A 22,405-nucleotide genomic window follows, 5' to 3' on the forward strand; every position below is an offset into this window, starting at 1 on the left:
TCTCTTGACCTCCTGTCTCTTTCTTTTATACATCTCCCACTCAATTGCATTTTTTCCCTGCAAAAATCGTCCAAATGCCTCTCTCTTCTCTTTTACTAATACTCTTACTTCTTCATCCCACCACTCACTACCCTTTCTAATCAACCCACCTCCCACTCTTCTCATGCCACAAGCATCTTTTGCGCAATCCATCACTGATTCCCTAAATACATCCCATTCCTCCCCCACTCCCCTTACTTCCATTGTTCTCACCTTTTTCCATTCTGTACTCAGTCCCTCCTGGTACTTCCTCACACAGGTCTCCTTCTCAAGCTCACTTACTCTCACCACCCTCTTCACCCCAACATTCACTCTTCTTTTCTGAAAACCCATACAAATCTTCACCTTAGCCTCCACAAGATAATGATCAGACATCCCTCCAGTTGCACCTCTCAGCACATTAACATCCAAAAGTCTCTCTTTCGCACGCCTGTCAATTAACACGTAATCCAATAACGCTCTCTGGCCATCTCTCCTACTTACATAAGTATACTTATGTATATCTCGCTTTTTAAACCAGGTATTCCCAATCATCAGTCCTTTTTCAGCACATAAATCTACAAGCTCTTCACCATTTCCATTTACAACACTGAACACCCCATGTATACCAATTATTCCCTCAACTGCCACATTACTCACCTTTGCATTCAAATCACCCAACACTATAACCCGGTCTCGTGCATCAAAACCACTAACACACTCATTCAGCTGCTCCCAAAACACTTGCCTCTCTTGATCTTTCTTCTCATGCCCAGGTGCATAAGCACCAATAATCACCCACCTCTCTCCATCAACTTTCAGTTTTACCCATATTAATCGAGAATTTACTTTCTTACACTCTATCACATACTCCCACAACTCCTGTTTCAGGAGTATTGCTACTCCTTCCCTTGCTCTTGTCCTCTCACTAACCCCTGACTTTACTCCCCAGACATTCCCAAACCACTCTTCCCCTTTACCCTTGAGCTTCGTTTCACTCAGTAGACATGCATGTGTATACATGTGTATGTAGGTGGGATGGGCCATTGTTTCATCTGTTTCCTTGCACTACCTCACTAACATGTGAGACAGTGACAAAGTATAATAAATAAAGAATGAATAAAAGAAAGTAATGTAGGATGAGATAAGTAGATGAATTGAGAAAAGATGATTTGAAGGGATTCGTATATATGAAATGAGTATCAGATTAATGTATGGGTTGTATAGTATGGCATAGATATGCAGGGAAATGGTAAACTGAAGAGTTAAGAATGACTAAGAGAGTTGTTTCTGAATCAGAGTGAAAATGCTAAGTGCAGAGGTGGACAGTCAGAATGAAAAGTGACTTATATGGGGAAATGTAAAAAGCTAAGTAATGTAGTGTTCAGAGATGATTCTGCTGAGGCTGGCTTACCATTTCTTAGATATGTGAAAAATATGGAGGTTTATTTCTTCTTTTTCCAGCCAAAGATGGACCATCAGATGAAAGTATTAGACCACTATGCCCTGGATGGTGCCTCTTTGCTCCCAGTTTTAGCTCTTGATCTTGCACCAGGTGACCGAGTGCTAGATCTCTGTGCTGCCCCAGGAGGAAAGACATTAATTGCTCTGCAGAGTTTACTACCAGGTTTGCTTTACCAGTTTGTAGAATTAAATTTAGTTAGGGGTTCAAAAGATATTATAATTTTGTAAATTTACTTTGAGAAAAGGTAAGCAGTTCTCTCTCAGGAAATAGGGCATTTTGTGATGTTTTGACTAGTGACCCCAGTTCTGCAGTTGATCTTAAAAGCTGCATGTGACTTTCTATTTCATGTTGAAGGCTTCAGTTACAGACAGACGTCCACATCAAGGCCAGGCCTTAATTGATACATAGAGAGAATTCTGAAATGGAAAAAGAAAAGAGAAGGGAGTGTTTATGAAGTTTGGATGCAGTGAAAAACCTGTCTTTTGGAATGTGCTAGTTCAAATTTTTGGGAAAGACATGAGGTGGTAGAGAGTTCCAAAGCTTTGATGTGTAGGGAGAGAAGCAGGTATCAAAATGGCTCATACTTAAGTTGCTGATGGCCACACAGTAATCAGTGTGATGCAGCAGCTTGCCAAGTATTGCGTGGTCTAGCTAGAGGTGTGGGCACACAAGCAGCCAGCTCTCCGGAGCAAAAACCAAAGTAATACCTATAGAAGAGGGAAAGTGAACTAACATTGTGGCATAGGGCAAGGGGGTCAAGTTTGGAAGTTAGCTTGGGACAGTTTATAAGTTGTACCCCTTTCGACCCAACTCTATCAAGTAAGGATACAGAGCTAGAACCACCCCAAATGAGAGGGCTGTACTCCATACAAGGATGAATCAATCCCTTGTATAAATGGAGCAACTGTTCAGAAGAGAAGATTTGACATCAAAACAGGACACCCAGTTTTGTAGAGGTAGACTTAGCTATTCCTGTAATGTGGGGTTTCCAGGAAAGAGTGGATGTTACAGTAATGCCAAGTATATTCATTGAGTCAAGAGGTGGAATTACAGAACAGTCAAAGGAGAGCCACCCCACTAAGATACCCGTTTTGAGTTTATTAAGAAAGCTATGTCAAGATGAGATGCAGGTTGAGTGAGAGAAGAGGGAGCAGCATTGAAGGATGTGGATGATTATAACGTTGAGTCGTTAGCATATGAGTGCATTGGATTATTTGTGGAGATAGGAAATCGTTGAAAAATAGGAGGAAAAGTGTAGGAGATAGGAAATCGTTGAAAAATAGGAGAAAAAGTGTAGGAGATAGGAAATCGTTGAAAAATAGGAGAAAAAGTGTAGGACAGAACCTTGAGGAACACTGGTGTTGATGGAGAAAAGGGAGGAGGCTGATCTGTCAACAACCACAGAGATAGATTGGCCAGAAAGGAAGCTAGATATGAAGAAGCAAAGTGAGGCAGGGAAGCCAAAAGAGGGGCACTAATAGATGAGACCCCAATACCACACCCTGTTACAAGCCTTAGATATGTCGAGGGCAACTATATATGACTCCTCAAAATTTTTCAGGGATGATAACTAGACAGTAATATAGGAAAAGTATCACCAGTGGATCTCGCCTTATGGAAGCCATACTGGTGATCAGAGAAAAGATTGTGATTTTCGAGATGTTTAAGGAAGTGGGAGTTGAGGATGGATTCTGAAACTCTGGAAATGGTAGATGTCAAAGCAAGAAGACAGTAGTTAGAGGGGTCAGAACAGTCATTCTTCATAGGTATGGGGTGTATCAATGTTTGTTTCCAAGGAAGAAAAGTTCTGATTTTTAAGCAGAAACCAAACAGACAAGCAGACACAGGTGCAAGTTCAGAAGCACAATCTTTCAGTATATGGAGATGGATGCCATCAGGACCATCAGCCTTGCTTGTGTCCAGAGAAAGAAGCACTTTTCGGACATTCCAAAAAGAGTTTACAGGAAGAGGCATAGGATTACTAATGTAAGAGGAGCATCAGGGGGTGAAGGAATGTTAAGAGTCATCCAAGGTGGATCTAGGGGAGAAAGGGAACCAAAGAGAGTTGCTTTGTCAATGGGAGACAGCTATAGTACCATCAGAATGGAAAAGTGAAGGGAAGGTTGAGTGACAGTTGTTAGAGATGCCCTTAGCCAAAGACCAGAATGACCTATCAGGGGATGATGAGGAGAGCTTATCACACTTTCTTTAAATAAAGTGCAAGTGTGCCACCTTAAGGCTATTACAATAAATGCAACAAAATAAAGTGCAAGTGTGCCACCTTAAGGCTATTACAGTAAATGCAACACCACACTAGGCCATTCGCTAGGGAGAGCTCCAGGCAATGATCCCTGTTTTTTCAAGATTTTGGAGGGTCTGCAGCTCATGAAGACTGTCATGTATAAGTAAGAAGGTGATTAAAATGCGAACGGACCCCTTAGTGTTATATGCATAGGATAGTTTTAGTGTGCCAAATTTAAGGAGGTTAATAGGGCTTGAAAGTGAAAGTTTCCCACTTCATGACAAAATGCCAAGAATGCATAAGTTTCTTTTATTTATTGGGGCTGTTTGTATGAAAGCCCTATAGAGATGAAGTGAGTTACACTAGAAGAGAACTTGTAAGTTACTGTATAAAAGTGTAACCCTGAACTGACAAAAACGTGGTAAAGTTCTTGTGTAACCAAAAGGCTACACTCGGTTTCATTTTAAGATCTAAATTTTTCTCATGGTTAAGGCTACTTTATGTGAGTAAACTTCATTACTCTTGCTTTTATTTCTTTAGATGATCAGTATAAGACCTTTAGAACTGCCTGAGCCAGGAAAGTCTGGTATTGACTCAAATAAAGGAATGTACCATGACCAGTAAGATCTACAAGGAGATACCAGGAGGGAAAATGAAAGAGGAACAAGCAGAGAAGAAATATTCAGAGATCTTATGGGAAATTGTTAAGAGGCAAGACTAGAAGGTAACAACTTGAGAAGGAGTCAAAAAACTGAGGAGGTATTGAAGGATCATGAAGTGTGTCGTGAAATGAGAGAGAAACATGGGGATCTGAGAAATATAGTCTTTGGGCATTAACAAAAATTCAATTTAGTGGAGGAGAAGTACAAAAGCAGGAGAGAAGATGATCTTATTAAAAACACAAAAGGTCTTTTCCTTGTGTCCTAATGGCTGTTCAGTTTGATGTAAGGACTAGAATACATACAGAGACTATTTACAGTAGTGGGCAGGGAGGTGCAGAGGGAGCATTATCAGCAACTGTTCAGTTTGAAGTAAGGACTAAAAAGAGGATAAAGAATGTGTTGACATTAGTGGGCAGGGAGGTTTAGAAGGGGCAGTTTTGGATGTAGTTAGAGATGGTGCAATCAAGGAAATTTCAGGCCTAATTGGTGGAAAGTTTTGAAAAGGACATAGCATACAAAACCAGTGCTTATTAGCCACAAGATATTTTTAGGAAAGTCAGGAACACAGAGGTTCGCAGTTCAACACAGAAGGATCTAGCTGAAAAGTGGGCGAAGCCAAAATTAGAAAAATGAGTAAAACAGAGGGTTGATGGACATTGATCACCTATTATTTATTGGTTGGGAGGATCATACACCAGATAAGGAAGAATGCTGATTAAATGGTAAATGGATGCTATGTAATTAACAGATACAGTTTCATCGATAAAAGAAAGAGGGATTGGTGGTTATGATAAAAATATAATGGGACAACGAGTTATGAGTATGTTTGATTTGGAGAGGAATTGGTGGTTACAATCAAGACGTAAGGGGACAACCAGTTATGAGTATATTTGACTTGGCGTCATCTAGCCAGGAGGTACTTAGGCAAGTAAAGAAACTTATAGGCAGGGTGACATCAAGTGGGATACTAATCAAATGAAGAGAGAGAGAGAAAAGCAAAGAATACAGCGTGAAGACAAAAAGTGAGACACCAAGAGAGGCAAGAGGATGGGGCAACCCTGCCAGCACTGCTTAGAGGGCAGGAGTGTAAGGGGAGAATAATGTCAGTTATGTATTCAAATTTTGATGGATTAACAGTTGATAATGAAGACAGAGTTCAAGGATTTTATAAAGGAAAATGCACCTAATTTGGCATAGTCGTGGAAATAAAGATCTCACTTGATCTACCCAGGAGCAAAAGAAAAGGCAGATGAGGGGTAGGATAGGCTTTCTGTATTAAAAACAGCTGTAAGTTTCAAGATGTAGTGCTGGATGGCCCATTTAGACAATACTTAATGGGAGAGAGTATCCATAAGAAATAAGTGAATATTTATTTATTTTATTTATTTTGCTTTGTCGCTGTCTCCCACGCCTGCGAGGTAGCGCAAGGAAACAGACGAAAGAAATGGCCCAACCCACCCCAACACACATGCACACACACACACACATCCACACATGCAAACATACACACCCACACATCCCAACGTACACACATATATACACACATAGACACACACATATACACACATGCACACAATTCACACTGTCTGCCCCTACTCACCCCCATCGCCACCCCGCCACACACAGAATAACATCCCCCTCCCCCCTCATTTGTGCGAGGCAGCGCCAGGAAAAGACAACAAAGGCCCCATTCGCTCACACTCAGTCTCCAGCTGTCATGCAATAATGCCCGAAACAACAGCTCCCTTTCCACATCAAGGCCCCACTGAACTTTCCATGGTTTACCCCATATATATATATATATATATATATATATATATATATATATATATATATATATATATATATATATATATATATTTTTTTTTTTTTTTTTTTTTTTGCTGTCTCCCGCGTTTGCGAGGTAGCGCAAGGAAACAGACGAAAGAAATGGCCCAACCCACCCCCATACACATGTATATACATACGTCCACACACGCAAATATACATACCTACACAGCTTTCCATGGTTTACCCCAGACGCTTCACATGCCCCGATTCAATCCACTGACAGCACGTCAACCCCGGTATACCACATCGCTCCAATTCACTCTATTCCTTGCCCTCCTTTCACCCTCCTGCATGTTCAGGCCCCGATCACACAAAATCTTTTTCACTCCATCTTTCCACATCCAATTTGGTCTCCCACTTCTCCTTGTTCCCTCCACCTCCGACACATATATTCTCTTGGTCAATCTTTCCTCACTCATTCTCTCCATGTGCCCGAACCATTTCAAAACACCCTCTTCTGCTCTCTCAACCACGCTCTTTTTATTTCCACACATCTCTCTTACCCTTCCGTTACTTACTCGATCAAACCACCTCACACCACACATTGTCCTCAAACATCTCATTTCCAGCACATCCATCCTCCTGTGCACAACTCTATCCATAGCCCACGCCTCGCAACCATACAACATTGTTGGAACCACTATTCCTTCAAACATACCCATTTTTGCTTTCCGAGATAATGTTCTCGACTTCCACACATTCTTCAAGGCTCCCAGAATTTTTGCCCCCTCCCCCACCCTATGATCCACTTCCGCTTCCATGGTTCCATCCGCTGCCAGATCCACTCCCAGATATCTAAAGCACTTCACTTCCTCCAGTTTTTCTCCATTCAAACTCACCTCCCAATTGACTTGACCCTCAACCCTACTGTACCTAATAACATTGCTCTTATTCACATTTATTCTTAACTTTCTTCTTTCACACACTTTACCAAACTCAGTCACCAGCTTCTGCAGTTTCTCACATGAATCAGCCACCAGCGCTGTATCATCAGCGAACAACAACTGACTCACTTCCCAAGCTCTCTCATCCCCAACAGACTTCATACTTGCCCCTCTTTCCAAAACTCTTGCATTCACCTCCCTAACAACCCCATCCATAAACATCCATAAATATATATATATATATATATATATATATATATATATATATATATATATATATATTTATTTTTATTTATTTTGCTTTATTGCTGTCTCCCGCGTTTGCGAGGTAGTGCAAGGAAACAGACGAAAGAAATGGCCCAACCCACCCCCAAACACAATGTATATACATACATGTGGACACACGCAAATATACATACCTATACATCTCAATGTATTGTTGACTGGTTGGTAAGGTTATTTAATGTATGTATGACTCATGGTGAGGTGCCTGAGGATTGGCTGAATGCGTGCATAGTGCCATTGTACAAAGGCAAAGGGGATAAGAGTGAGTGCTCAAATTACAGAGGTATAAGTTTGTTGAGTATTCCTGGTAAATTATATGGGAGGGTATTGATTGAGAGGGTGAAGGCATGTACAGAGCATCAGATTGGGGAAGAGCAGTGTGGTTTCAGAAGTGGTAGAGGATGTGTGGATCAGGAGTTTGCTTTGAAGAATGTATGTGAGAAATACTTAGAAAAGCAAATGGATTTGTATGTAGCATTTATGGATCTGGAGAAGGCATATGATAGAGTTGATAGAGATGCTCTGTGGAAGGTATTAAGAATATATGGTGTGGGAGGAAAGTTGTTAGAAGCAGTGAAAAGTTTTTATCGAGGATGTAAGGCATGTGTACGTGTAGGAAGAGAGGAAAGTGATTGGTTCTCAGTGAATGTAGGTTTGCGGCAGGGGTGTGTGATGTCTCCATGGTTGTTTAATTTGTTTATGGATGGGGTTGTTAGGGAGGTAAATGCAAGAGTTTTGGAAAGAGGGGCAAGTATGAAGTCTGTTGGGGATGAGAGAGCTTGGGAAGTGAGTCAGTTGTTGTTCACTGATGATACAGCACTGGTGGCTGATTCATGTGTGAAACTGCAGAAGCTGGTGACTGAGTTTGGTAAAGTGTGTGGAAGAAGAAAGTTAAGAGTAAATGTGAATAAGAGCAATGTTATTAGGTACAGTAGGGTTGAGGGTCAAGTCAATTGGGAGGTGAGTTTGAATGGAGAAAAACTGGAGGAAGTGAAGTGTTTTAGATATCTGGGAGTGGATTTGGCAGCGGATGGAACCATGGAAGCGGAAGTGGATCATAGGGTGGGGGAGGGGGCGAAAATTCTGGGGGCCTTGAAGAATGTGTGGAAGTCGAGAACATTATCTCGGAAAGCAAAAATGGGTATGTTTGAAGGAATAGTGGTTCCAACAATGTTGTATGGTTGCGAGGCGTGGGCTATGGATAGAGTTGTGCGCAGGAGGATGGATGTGCTGGAAATGAGATGTTTGAGGACAATGTGTGGTGTGAGGTGGTTTGATCGAGTGAGTAACGTAAGGGTAAGAGAGATGTGTGGAAATAAAAAGAGCGTGGTTGAGAGAGCAGAAGAGGGTGTTTTGAAGTGGTTTGGACACATGGAGAGGATGAGTGAGGAAAGATTGACCAAGAGGATATATGTGTCGGAGGTGGAGGGAGCAAGGAGAAGAGGGAGACCAAATTGGAGGTGGAAAGATAGAGTGAAAAAGATTTTGTGTGATCGGGGCCTGAACATGCAGGAGGGTGAAAGGAGGGCAAGGAATAGAGTGAATTGGAGCGATGTGGTATACCGGGGTTGACGTGCTGTCAGTGGATTGAATCAAGGCATGTGAAGCGTCTGGGGTAAACCATGGAAAGCTGTGTAGGTATGTATATTTGCGTGTGTGGACGTATGTATATACATGTGTATGGGGGGGGTTGGGCCATTTCTTTCATCTGTTTCCTTGCGCTACCTCGCAAACGCGGGAGACAGCGACAAAGTATAAAAAAAAAAAAAAAAAAAATCTCAATGTACACATATATATACACACACAGACACATACATATATACCCATGCACACAGTTCACACTGTCTGCCTTTATTCATTCCCATCGCCACCTCGCCACACATGGAATACCATCCCCCTCCCCCCTCATGTGTGCGAGGTAGCGCTAGGAGAAGACAACAAAGGCCCCATTCGTTCACACTCAGTCTCTAGCTGTCATGCAATAATGCCCGAAACCACAACTCCCTTTCCACATCCAGGCCCCACACAACTTTCCATGGTTTACCCCAGACGCTTCACATGCCCTGATTCAATCCACTGACAGCACGTCAACCCCGGTATACCACATTGATCCAATTCACTCTATTCCTTGCCCTCCTTTCACCCTCCTGCATGTTCAGGCCCCAATCACACAAAATCTTTTTCACTCCATCTTTCCACCTCCAATTTGGTCTCCCACTTCTCCTCGTTTCCTCCACCTCCGACACATATATCCTCTTGGTCAATCTTTCCTCACTCATTCTCTCCATGTGCCCAAACCATTTCAAAACACCCTCTTCTGCTCTCTCAACCACGCTCTTTTTATTTCCACACATCTCTCTTACCCTTACATTACTTACTCGATCAAACCACCTCACACCACACATTGTCCTCAAACATCTCATTTCCAGCACATCCACCCTCCTGCGCAAACCTTATCCATAGCCCACGCCTTGCAACCATACAACATTGTTGGAACCACTATTCCTTCAAACATACCCATTTTTGCTTTCCGAGATAATGTTCTTGACTTCCACACATTCTTCAAGGCTCCCAGGATTTTCGCCCCCTCCCCCACCCTATGATTCACTTCCGCTTCCATGGTTCCATCCGCTGCCAGATCCACTCCCATATATCTAAAACACTTTACTTCCTCCAGTTTTTCTCCATTCAAACTTACCTCCCAATTGACTTGACCCTCAACCCTACTGTACCTAATAACCTTGCTCTTATTCACATTTACTCTTAACTTTCTTCTTTCACACACTTTACCAAACTCAGTCACCAGCTTCTGCAGTTTCTCACATGAATCAGCCACCAGCGCTGTATCATCAGCGAACAACAACTGGCTCACCTCCCAAGCTCTCTCATTCACAACAGACTTCATACTTGCCCCTCTTTCCAAAACTCTTTCATTCACCTCCCTAACAACCCCATCCATAAACAAATTAAAAAATCATGGAGACATCACACACCCCTGCCGCAAACCTACATTCACTGAGAACCAATCACTTTCCTCTCTTCCTACACGTACACATGCCTTACATCCTCGATAAAAACTTTTCACTGCTTCTAACAACTTGCCTCCCACACCATATATTCTTAATAATAATGGTTATATATTCCTCCAAAGAACTGCTACAAACCTGAACAAATATATCATGATGACAATGAAGGAATGATCAGAATGGTACGTAAAACGGTAAAACATTCACTTCTCAGAGATGGTAAAATATTGATACTGGGTATTTTTAGTGATAAAAAGACTGAAAAGGGGAATGTGGATTCTCTTGGTGATAGGGATTCATGGAGACAGAAGCTTTTAGAGTGTATACGGAAAAATTCCTGATACCAGCATTTCATTGAACATACTAAGATGAAAGGGACTGATCACCATCATTGCTAGGTTGTATCTCCTCACATGCTAGCATGGATATTGTGAATATTTTATATAATACCACAATTAGAAGGATAGATCATGGAAATGCTCATGTTTGACTGTCTTGTAAAAGAAGTAATTTAAAGGGCAGAGGTGAAACAAGGCATAAAGAGAAATAATCATGGAGAATACACAAACCTCAGCAGTCTCTGTGGTAACATAGATTGGGAAATGGAGTTCAGTAGCCAGGAACCTGGGCTTTGTGGTGAAAAGTGCTGTTGAATTTACAATGAAGGAGTAGGAACATGGGCACCCCAAGCCTTAAATGTGGAAGGGATGGTAAGAAATATAATAAAAGATGTCAGTTAGCAAAGATATAGATGGCACTTCAACCACCCAGCATTTCTAAGTTATAAGAGAGCAAGATAAAAAAGGAGAAACAAAGAAACTTTGGAAATAGTATTGTGGACAAGAAAGGAGAAAATCCAAAAGTTTGTTGTAAATTCATCAGGTGTCAGTCGTCAGTTGAAAAGCAGCTAATCATGCTAAAGGATTCAGAGGGAAGAATTGTAGAGGATGCTATAATGATATGTGAGGAACTGAATAACAAGTTCAAAAGTGTTTTCACAGTGGAAGACACCACAGCCCTATCTCTAATGAGACAGAATGGTTTGGAAGTTTTAGAAATCATTGAAGTATATAAATAAGATACTAATAGAATACTAAAAGGTCTTGGCACCTATAAGACTCATGTTCCTGAAGAGATTTCACCATATGTGCTGAAGATGTGTACAAATAGATAGGTAAACCTCACAAAAGCCTGTTCATGTTTTCACTGGAGAGAGGCAAAGTAAATGGACTTGAAATAGACTTGTATGAAGTAATACCAGGAGAAACTGAGTGTAGAATGGCATATGGTGAGAGTAAATGAAGCTAAAGAAGTGGCTGAGGAATGGAAGGTATTTAGGAAAGCAGTACTGGTATGTGCAAGAGAAGTGCGTGGCATGCAGAAGGTGGGAGGTGGGGAGGCAAGAAAGAGTTGCGAGTGTATGTACAGATAATGGTGGGATGCCTGAAGATAGGCAGGATACACGTATAGTGCCATTTTATTAAGGCAAGAGGGACAAAGGTAATTGTTCAACTGACAGAGGAATAGGTTTGTTGAGAGTACCTGGTATATGTATGGAAGGGTGGTGATTGAGATGGAAGCATGCTGAGAGCATCAGAATGGGGAGGAACAGTGTAGTTTCAGGTGTGGTAGAGGTTGTGTGGATCAGGTGTTTGTTTGAAGTGAAAGAGTAATGCTTCATGAAACAGAAGTATTTTATGTGGTATTTATGAATCTGGAGAGAGTATATGATATGGTTGATAAAAATACTTTGAGGAAGATTTTACAAATATTTGGTGTGGGAGGGAAGCCATTGCAGGCAGTGAGGAGTTTTTATGAAGAGAAAATGATCAACAAAATGTATTTAAGTAACATCATTGGGAATGGAGGGGAAGAGAGACTTAAATGTGAATTGAGAGATCAGAGTGAGGAGACATGTATGTAAGAAGGGTGTTTTACCGTTAGTCTGGGATTTGTACAGGTTGTGGGGTATGGAAGAGATTCTGTAACATTTACTTCAATAATTATACTGATAATCCCAGGAGATATGTGAAAAAGAAAACTTCCCATATATCTCCTTTGTGTCAAAGATGATTAAAAGGGGCAGGGATTGGGGTGTGAAAATTCTCTCCTCACTTGTTCTGCTTTGTAAATGTAGGAACAGAGGAACGAGTCAAGTGAGAATGTATGTGTTCCTGATGTTACCTCACTAACCCAGGAAAGGCAAGAAGGTCTCTGATTTATAAATCATTTGGGGCTGTTCTAACTCTGTGCCCTTACTTGACAGAGTTGAGTCAAAAGTTGTCCGCCTTATAAACTGCCCCAGGCTAACTTCCAAACTTGACCTCCTTGCCCTACACCACAATGTTGGTTCCTTTCCCTCTTCTATAGGTATTGCTTTTGTTTTTGCTCCCTAGAGCTGGCTGCTTGTGTGCCCATACCACTGGCTAGACCAAGCAATACTTGGCAAGCTGTGCATCACATGATTATTGTGTGGCCATCAACAACTCAAGGGTGGGCCATTTTGATACCTGCTTCTTCCCTACATGTCAGAGCTTTGGAACTCTCTACCTTCTCATGTCTTTCTCATATCTATGACGTGGCACATTTCATAAGACAGGTCTCTCACTTTCTCCAAACTTAGTAAATACCTTCCCTTGTCTTTTCTTTTTCCATTTCATAATTCTTTTTAAAATTTCAATTAAGGCCCGGCCTTGATGTGGACTTTTGTCCATGACCGGAGCCTTCAACATGAAAAAACCTATCGTAAGTAAAGTAACGTCAGTTAAGGTCAGATAATTTGTTAAGATGTTTGCTCAGAACCCACTTAGTGTGCTCATATTTTGTTTTTCCTTGGTATAGTGGTTGAGCTCAGAATTAATTGTATGAATTTATCTGTTGTGTACCTCTACCCCCTTTTGAAATTAATGAAAAGTAATTTTTCTTATTGAAGGCCTTGTGGTGAGCAATGATGCTGCTGAAAGTCGTGTTAAAAGAATCCGAGCTGTATTGAAGCAGTATATCCCTCATGGAATGTCAAGCATTGAAAACGTTTCATTTGTGACACAGGTATGTTTTTCTAGTCTTAAAACATATTTTAGACATAAGTTTGTACTGGATTATGTTGGATTGTTCACAAAAAGTTTTTGTTTTTCTTTGGGCATTTATCAGATTAGACGATGCTGTCTTTTGGATCATGCAAATTCTATTAGACTTACACAGTCATTACATGAGTAATTTTGTTTGTCTTTCTCACCTTTGATTTCCTATACTTTTTCCAGTGTCTCAGATATGTACAGTATTTTTTCATTCTTCATCCATTTTGTCACATTCCAGTTATGTGTACAAACCATCGCTACCTCAGCTTTTACTCCTTTACTTTATATCTTAATCCCATATCTCCTTTCATCATTCCATAGTGGTGGGATAATGAACTTGAGTTGCTGGTGAAAAAGAAAAGATAGGTGTATTGGCAGCAGGAGGTGAAGGGGAAGGTGCAGGAGCTGAAATAGAGGGCAAATGAGAGTTAGGGGTGGGCAGACTTGAGTGAGAATAAGAAAATGTTATGGAGGTTATTATTAAGATAAAAACAAGAGAACAGTAGGAAAATCAGTGAAGGGGGCAAATAGAAGTGGTAAGAGACAGTGATGAGGTGTAGATGAGATGAGGTGAGTACTTTCAAGGATTGCTGAGTGTGTTTGATGATAGGTTGGTAGATTAGGGTGTTTGGGTCAAGGAGGTATGCATAATGGGAGGGTTATGGCAAGTGATTTGGTGAAAAATCTTGCATAATATGAAATGTGGCATGGTTGCTGCATGGATAGTACTGCACTTGAATTTCTTAAGAAAGGTGTGACATCACCCCATGTATACCATACCTCTCAAATTCACTCAGTCCCCTGTATACCTGAGGATTGGTATAATGCTTGCATAGTGCCAGTTTATAAAGGCAAAAGGAACAAAGGTGGTTGTTTGAATTACCGAGGTATAAGTTTGATAAGGGTACCTAGTAAGTTGGATAGACGAGTGGTGATTGAGGGGTTGATAGTATGCACAGAGCATCAGACTGAAGAGAGAAAATGTTGTTTTGGGAGTGATTAAAGATGTGTAGATCATGTTTTTACTTCAAGAAATGCAGGTGAGAAACTTTTAAAGCAACAGAAAGATTTGTATGTGACATTTATGGATCTGTAGAAAGCATATGACAGGGTTGATAAAGATGCTTTGTGGAAGATGTTACAAATATATGGTGTGGGAGGAAAGCTATTAAAAGTAATGAGGAGTTTTCATTGAGAGATTAAGGCAGGTGCACAAGTAGGTAGAGAGGTAGTTCCAGGTCGTGGGTCTGTGGCAGGGGTTAGTGATCTTACCGTGGCTGTTGGATTTGTTTATATATGAGATGGTGAGGGAGCTAAATGCAAGGGTCTGGGTGATAGGTGCAGATATGCTATCTGTTGGGGTTGGAGGGCCTGAGAGCTGAGTCTGAAATTGCCAGCATTAGTGTCTGAGTTTGGGAGAGTGTGAGAAAGGAGAAAGTCAAGAGTAAATGTTAATAAAAGCAAGGAGTTTAAGTTCAACAGTGCAAAAATATGGGTCAGATAGGGTGTGAGTTTGATTGGAGAAAGTGAAGTGTTGTAGATATCTGGCAGAGAACACAGCAGTAAATGGAAGTTGAGATGAGTCATAGGGTGGATGAGGGGTTGAAGGCTCCAGGAGCACTGAAGAATTTTTAGTAAGAGAGGTCACTATCTGGGAGAGCACAATGGGTATGTTTGAAGGTGTAGTAGTCCCAATGGTGCTGTATTGATGTTAAGAATGGAGTATAGATGAGAATGTAAAGAAGACAGATGAGGGTGAACGTTTTAGAAATGATGTATTTGAGGACAGCATGTTGTGTGAGGAGGGTTCATCTAGTAAGTAATGATAGGGTAAGACATAGCTGAAGAGGGTGTGCTGATATGAATTGGACAAGTGAAGAAGATGAGTGAGGAGTGGTTGACAAAGGGCATATATGCTTCAGAAGTAGAGGGTGCAAGGAGAAGGAGACCAAATTGGAGATGGAAGGATGGAGTGAATAAGAATTTGAGTGCCTAGGGCCTGAATGTGCTAGAAGGTGAAAGGTATACATGGGACTGAGTGAATTGGAGTGATATGCTATACATGGGGTGATGTGCTGTTAATGGACTGAACCAAGGCATATGAAGCGAAACACTGAGGGAAACCACGAGGAGGTCTGTGGGGCCTGGTTGTGGATACTGGGCTTTGTTTTCAGTGCATTACATATGACAGCTATGGAGTAGATTTCAGCAAATGAGGCATTTTCTTTATCATTTCATGGCACTGTCTTGCTACTGTGAGAAATGAAGAAAAAACATGAAAGAAAAGAAGATAATCTGTGTTCGTATTCATGATACCCAGTCTTGTACTAGCCTTCTTAGGGTTTGGAGTATCAGTGCACTGGCAACCTGGTGGTCCTTCTCTTTCCAGTTGTGACAGCACCATCTGCAGTCCAGCATTCCGTTCCAGTAGTCCAGCACCACACAACAGAATATTCAAGCATGATTTTGAGGGGCAGCTTTGCAGCCAAAGACCAAAGTTTGTCCTAGCCCTCCAACTTACTCTAATTTTTCTAAAACAGGACTTATTTTATGAATTGTTAATTTACTGTAGAGTATGAGCATCAGTATTTAACTCCTGAAATATTTCATTAGCAATTGGCGGGTTTACTTTCTGAAATGTAATATGCTTTCGCCTCTGTAAGAAAATCCTCGTGCTCATTGATATCCATTCCTTTGTGACTGATTTCTCAGGAATTCCTCTAAACATGTTGCCAAGTACAACAGTGAAGCTAGCCTATCTTATTTTGCCCCTGAGCTGGTAGATCTGACTTTTTAGGGGGAAAAGGTAATGAGTAGGTAGGTATATCTGTATTACTGTACATTATGTTCTGTATTCTCCAGAAAATAAACTCCCAGTGAGCCTTTGGCTCTGAGTATAACATGTAGATATAAGAGGTAAAGAGTGTTTTCTCTCCATATACTTTTGACAAACAAATGTAGAATATTAAAAATTGACAGTAAGCTAAACAGTTTAAAAGAAATGAGATGTACGTCATAAAACTTCATTATGTATTCATACAAACAACGTTTATTAAATAGTTTAGTTTTAGTGATATGGTTTATCTACATCAAAAACTCAGCATGCATATGGACACCGAAAGTATACTGATTAAGAACATTAAGTAAATTTCCTTCACTTGCTCTCCTCTCACTACCTCTGATGCTCGAAAGCAAAGATACGTGTGGGAAAGGGATTTAGTGGATGCTTAATTCTGTGTTTATTTTTGAAGTGTTGTGATGATACCAATGAAATACAAAACATTGAAGTGATTAGCAGGTAATGCAGTTTGCAGAATCACTCAGTAAAACTCTAAAGCATAATTAGGAAACGCTCTGTGCTGTAGCTGGTTGACAACATGACTTGCTATTATCACTCCAGCCTCACCCTTAGGCCATCACCTGTGTTGGCAAGTGACATGCCTTTCATCACTCATCACCACAGCTGAAAAACGCCAATACAAGATGTTTACTCTGTAGTAGTAGTAGCTGTGCATTACTGTGCATTATTTTAGTTATGTACAAATTACATCAAATTCGTATTTCAGTATTATCCATAATAGCAAACACATTTTAGCATTATGTTCCACTATATTCTCTTGTGACAATAATACTGAAGGCAGAGGAACAGTTATGGCACTTTTCTTTTAAAAGGAATAAGTAGTTTTGTCCCATTTGCTTCCAAAGAATTCTTGGTAATGTTCTTTAGATAGATTCAATAATTGTTTGTGACATCTTGATGTTTCCTGGGCCTTATCTTACTGAATCATTTGTTACACAAACATTGCGAGCAACTCGTAATTATGATACTTCTTTCTTCACATAACCCTCTTTTCCTCTCCCTCATCTTACTCTGAGTTATATATCCAGAATGTGGAGTATTGCTAACTCCTCATCTGTCAGATCATAATGATGTTCTTTAAGCTTTTTCATGATTTGCTCTTAGTTTCTCATTATTACAATGGATTTTGTTCATGTCAAAGAGAGATTCATCATTTACTTCTTTGTCACATTATTTCTCATAATCTTTCACCAGAGAGGACACACTATCTTCCACTTGCCCCTAAGAGTAGATTCCTTCACATTTTGACAGGCAGACCTAATTATGTGAACTGTATCTAGGATGTTCAGTTTTCTGTCTCTTTCTAGAATGTTTTATATCTTGTTCAAACTGGAAAGAGGTTATGCTACTTAAGATAGAAGGCTGTTGGTTGTGAGGTTCACTAGGGTCAATGGTTGTGGTGTAGGAGGATGCCTAGAAGTAACTGAGTAGAATCTTCATGAGTAAGGCTATGGTATATCTCTTGAATGGCACTGTAACATCTTGGTTAATAGGTTGTTTTAATGAACTGATGTTTGTAGACAAAAATGTTGCTTTAAATTCAGGATGGTAATTTTGAAGAAACTGCATTGGGTGACCTGGAGCATTATCCAGGAAAGCAGAAATTTGCATGGCAGTTTTTTCTTTGACAGATGATTGAAGACTTTAATAGGAATATGTTCATTCATGTATATCACCAAATATTTGTCTTGTTACCCAAGTTTTCTTATTAGGTAGCCACCACAGTGGTGACCTGCTGAGGTTTTTGAAATCCTTTGGTTTATGCACATCATACTTCCTTCCAGGTGACAGTGAAAAATCTCCTGTAGCATTTGTAAACAGCAGCAGTTATCATATCATGAGACATCTTGTTGCTTTTTATTGATTTTCTTCCTTCATCATAAATGTGCCATGTTATCTGTCTCAACCTCGTCCTATAAGGATTTATCTAAATTTGGTTTGAATGTTTACACAGCCTTCATCCTCTTACATTTGCCTATCCCCCTCATATTCCACTCATTCATTTGAACCTGCACCTCTTGTTTGAAGCAGTGTCAAGCTCGCCACTTTTGTCCAAGGTCACACATGCTTGCAGAACTGGGTCCTTAACCCCAATCCTGAAAGCTAGCAAAAAAGGCCAGGGAGGCTGAATTTCCAAATTTATTCTTGTTACCCTGGTAAGCTTTCCAGTTTCTCACAAACTCCTAGAATATTTGTTTTCTGCATTTCTCTGTTTCTTTTTTGCCCATGTTTTTGGTTTGTCTGGCCTCAGTGAGAACTATTGTCCACACTTAGAGTTAAGGGGACTTGCATTTTTTTTTTTTACAAAGTAAAAATTACTTATATTGCAGGTTAATGGATGTATACTCCAAGAAAGAGAGTCCTATGATAAAGTTCTGGTGGATGCCCCATGCCTTAATGACCGTCATTCTCTTCAAGAGAATGATAACAGCATCTTCAAACCCTCCAGGACAAAAGAGAGACTTACATTACCTGAACTTCAGAGTCAGCTTCTTGTGTATGTATTACATATTGATAGTAATTACATTGTTGATTTATCAGTTGGATTTGATGGTGAATTGATAAACATGCATTATTGTAGTTATACAACATTTATTGAGCAAAGAGAAAATAGTGAACTGATTATTGGTATAAAATACATATATGGAATGAGAGTAAAACAGTGGAAACTGTATCCTTGTGAATAAAGGTAAATGGAGGAGCGAAAAAACTATAGATTAATGAATCATGGACTGAATTAGTTATAACCAAAGTATAATGTTTATCTGTATCCATATCTTTGGTGCCCTAACATTCCTTTTCATACCTAATCACTCTTACACCCCTTCATTACTTTCTTCATTCCATCTAGATATATCACATGCTTCTCTCAAGTGACTGACTTCCACAACCTGGATTTATGACCTCTCTGACTCCTCCCATGCCCATAGACTAAAGTGTAATATGCACCAGTAAATCAGAGGGGGGGGGGATGAAGAGAATCATTTGAGAGTAATATACCTGAAATGTGGCACATATCAAAGAGGATGTAATGGAAACATGAATGCAAAATTCAAAAAAAGTAATGGCAAAAGTGTACCTATGGTATTGAGTTCTGCTTACTTTGTGTCCGAGTTATGCAGAAGAGATAGGAAATTTGCTGTGTCCATAAATTGTACTTTAAGGTTATTACACATCATAGTACTCTGTAAGCACATAACGGTTTAGTGAAGAGAGGAGGCAGTGAAAACCTTCCATAGAATGAAATGTAGGAAAGTGGCAGAAGTGGACAGGACTGTAGTAATCTTTCTTAAGAATGAGTGTGACAGTGTTGTTGATGTGTTAACAGGCTATTCAATGGTCAAAGGTGATATCCTTGAGGCCTGGTAAGGTGCATGTATTTACATAAAGGCAAGGGGTACAGAAGTGAATGCTCAAATTACAGAGATGTATGTTTTCTTAGTATACCTGGTAAAGTGTATGGGAGGGTGGTAATTGTAAGGGTCATATACAGAAAATCATTTGGGGAAGGAGCAGTGTGGCTTCAGATGATGTAAAGGATATATGGAAAAAGTGTTTGCTTTGAAGAATTTATTTGAGGAGTACTTAGAGAAGGGAGTGAAATGTATGTTGCATTTATAGATCTGGAGAAAGCTTATGATGGGGGTTGAAGGGGAGATTTTGTGGAAACTGCTATAAATTTATGTGGTAATTGGAAGGTTACTGAATACAGTGAGGACTTTTTACTAGGAGAATAAGGAATATGTGCAAGTATTAGGGGAGGAGGGTGAAGTGGTTCTCTTTGAACAAGGGTCTTCATGAAGGACATGTGATGTTACTGGGGCTTTTTAATCTTTTTATGGACAGGGTGGTGAGTTAGGTCAATGCAAGGGTCTTAGTGAGTGGTAGGCCTATGGTAATCTAGGGATGTAGGGGCTTGGGAAGAGAATTGGTTGCTGTTAGCAGATGACATGGCTTTGGCACAGTCTCTGGAAAGAAAGCTGCAGAAGTTGGTGAATGAATTTGGGAGAGTGTGGCAGGGCAAAGTTGGGAATGAATATTAACAAAGGTAAGCTGATGAGGTACAGCAGGGGAGTGAGTCAGGATGGTTTGAGAATAAATGTGAACAGGAAGGACCTGGAGGAAAAGAAATGCTTTAGGTATTTGGAAATGGACTTAGGAGTTGATGGAACCATGGGGACTGAAGTGATTCATAGGAGGAGTGAGGGGGCTGAGGTCCTCGGTTTAATGTTCATAGAGCCATTCTCTGATAGTTTTTTAGGTTTTAGGGAGGTGTGGTTGTTTTTCCATGAACATAAGCTTTCTGATATAGAAAGAGTGCCAGAACCTCTCTGACTCTTATATTGAGGTAAAAGGAGGATGGGGACCTGATAAATGTATTCGTAATTAACTTACAAAACAAGTGTTGCATATTTGAAAGCAAACGCAGTGATCAGAAAATGAAGCATACAGAGGTGAGTGAATTAAGTGTCTCTGATAAATGATTTTTATGTGGGAAATATGGGCATATAACCAAAAATTACTTCCTGTACTCCCTGAGACAAGATAGATGAGATTGCAGAGCTACAAGTACTGGAACTGCAAAAATTGGCTAAGGAAAAGGAGGGGTGCAGTGGCTACCTGAAGAATAATGGATAAGCAGGAAACTCACAGCTTTACACTTAAGCAAGAGTAGATGTCACTGCATGTGTGGTGTTGGACAGATCACCAGCCTAACAGATAGGAAGTCTTTGAAACTAGAAGGAGGCAGATAGCTTCCAATTTTTGAGTATTATATGTGGAGTTGAAGTGAGAAAGATGCTGTGAGACACCACTTGTTTGATAGTGGTAATTTGACATGGCTTGGTAGAGGAAGGACAATTTAAAGGGAAGATGATCACTTGTGTGCTGATAGATGGGACTGTGAGAAGAGTTTCAGTTGCTCATGTCAGGGTCGATACTCCATACTACAAGGGAAATTGTAGATGATGTGCATGACTAACACAAGGGAAGTTGGAGATGATGTGCGCGACTAACCCAGATGGGAACCTGCAGACCCTGATCCTCTCTGGTTACCCAATCCCTTGGTGTGCTGAAGAAATCTAGGAGCCAGCTAAGGGAACCAAGCAAGCTATAACCCCACTACTTCTTTCAGAGCAAGTAACCCTGAGGGTATGGTATTAATTTCTAGCTGCATTTCCAAGGTGTGTCAATTTCAGGTAAGATATGAAAAAATGATTGGTCCTCCTTTATTACTTTTTGTTGAGGCAAAGCCAACAAGTTTCCATTTTCTGGATTACTATTTCTTAAAATAACGAATTGTAAGTATGACCTGAAGCTTGTAAGATGGTAGGGAAGTCATTGAATATAACAGATTTCTTGCCACTTACACTCATAATTATGAACAAATTGTGAAGGGCTCAAGAAAAAATTAAAGGGCTGGATATAATGGAATGTTAAGCAGCCCTATTCCACCATCTCATGAGCCCTCATCTAAAACATTGCAAGTTATCATTATATATCTTTTTTCATGCATGATAATACATAAAACACACTCATAAAGAGAACAAACTATAGATGTCAAAAAAGAAAAATATTAAAAGGCCAGATTGAAAAAGACTCTAAGCAGCCCAGTGCTACCAGCTCATTAGCATTAGTCAAAAATATTGTATGCTGTTATTTTTTTTTTTTTTTTTTTTTTTTTATACTTTGTCGCTGTCTCCCGCGTTTGCGAGGTAGCGCAAGGAAACAGACGAAAGAAATGGCCCAACCCCCCCCCCCCATACACACGTACATACACACGTCCACACACGCAAATATACATACCTACACAGCTTTCCATGGTTTACCCCAGACGCTTCACATGCCTTGATTCAATCCACTGACAGCACGTCAACCCCTGTATACCACATGACTCCAATTCACTCTATTCCTTGCCCTCCTTTCACCCTCCTGCATGTTCAGGCCCCGATCACACAAAATCTTTTTCACTCCATCTTTCCACCTCCAATTTGGTCTCCCTCTTCTCCTCGTTCCCTCCACCTCCGACACATATATCCTCTTGGTCAATCTTTCCT

At 40.4% G+C, this 22,405-nt stretch overlaps 1 protein-coding gene across 1 annotated transcript in view; it reads left to right on the forward strand.

The window, feature by feature from the left end:
• l(2)10685 (5-methylcytosine rRNA methyltransferase l(2)10685) overlaps window positions 1-22,405 on the forward strand; it is a 94,434-nt gene that overhangs the window by 56,137 nt on the left and 15,892 nt on the right. Inside the window, exons 6-8 of the mRNA XM_071663371.1 lie at window positions 1,483-1,645; window positions 13,345-13,460; window positions 18,680-18,846. Coding sequence (XP_071519472.1) covers window positions 1,483-1,645; window positions 13,345-13,460; window positions 18,680-18,846 — 446 coding nt within the window. The remainder of the gene's footprint in view (window positions 1-1,482; window positions 1,646-13,344; window positions 13,461-18,679; window positions 18,847-22,405) is intronic.

The sequence above is a fragment of the Panulirus ornatus genome, chromosome 7, assembly GCF_036320965.1.
Source record: "Panulirus ornatus isolate Po-2019 chromosome 7, ASM3632096v1, whole genome shotgun sequence".
Lineage (NCBI taxonomy): Eukaryota > Metazoa > Arthropoda > Malacostraca > Decapoda > Palinuridae > Panulirus > Panulirus ornatus.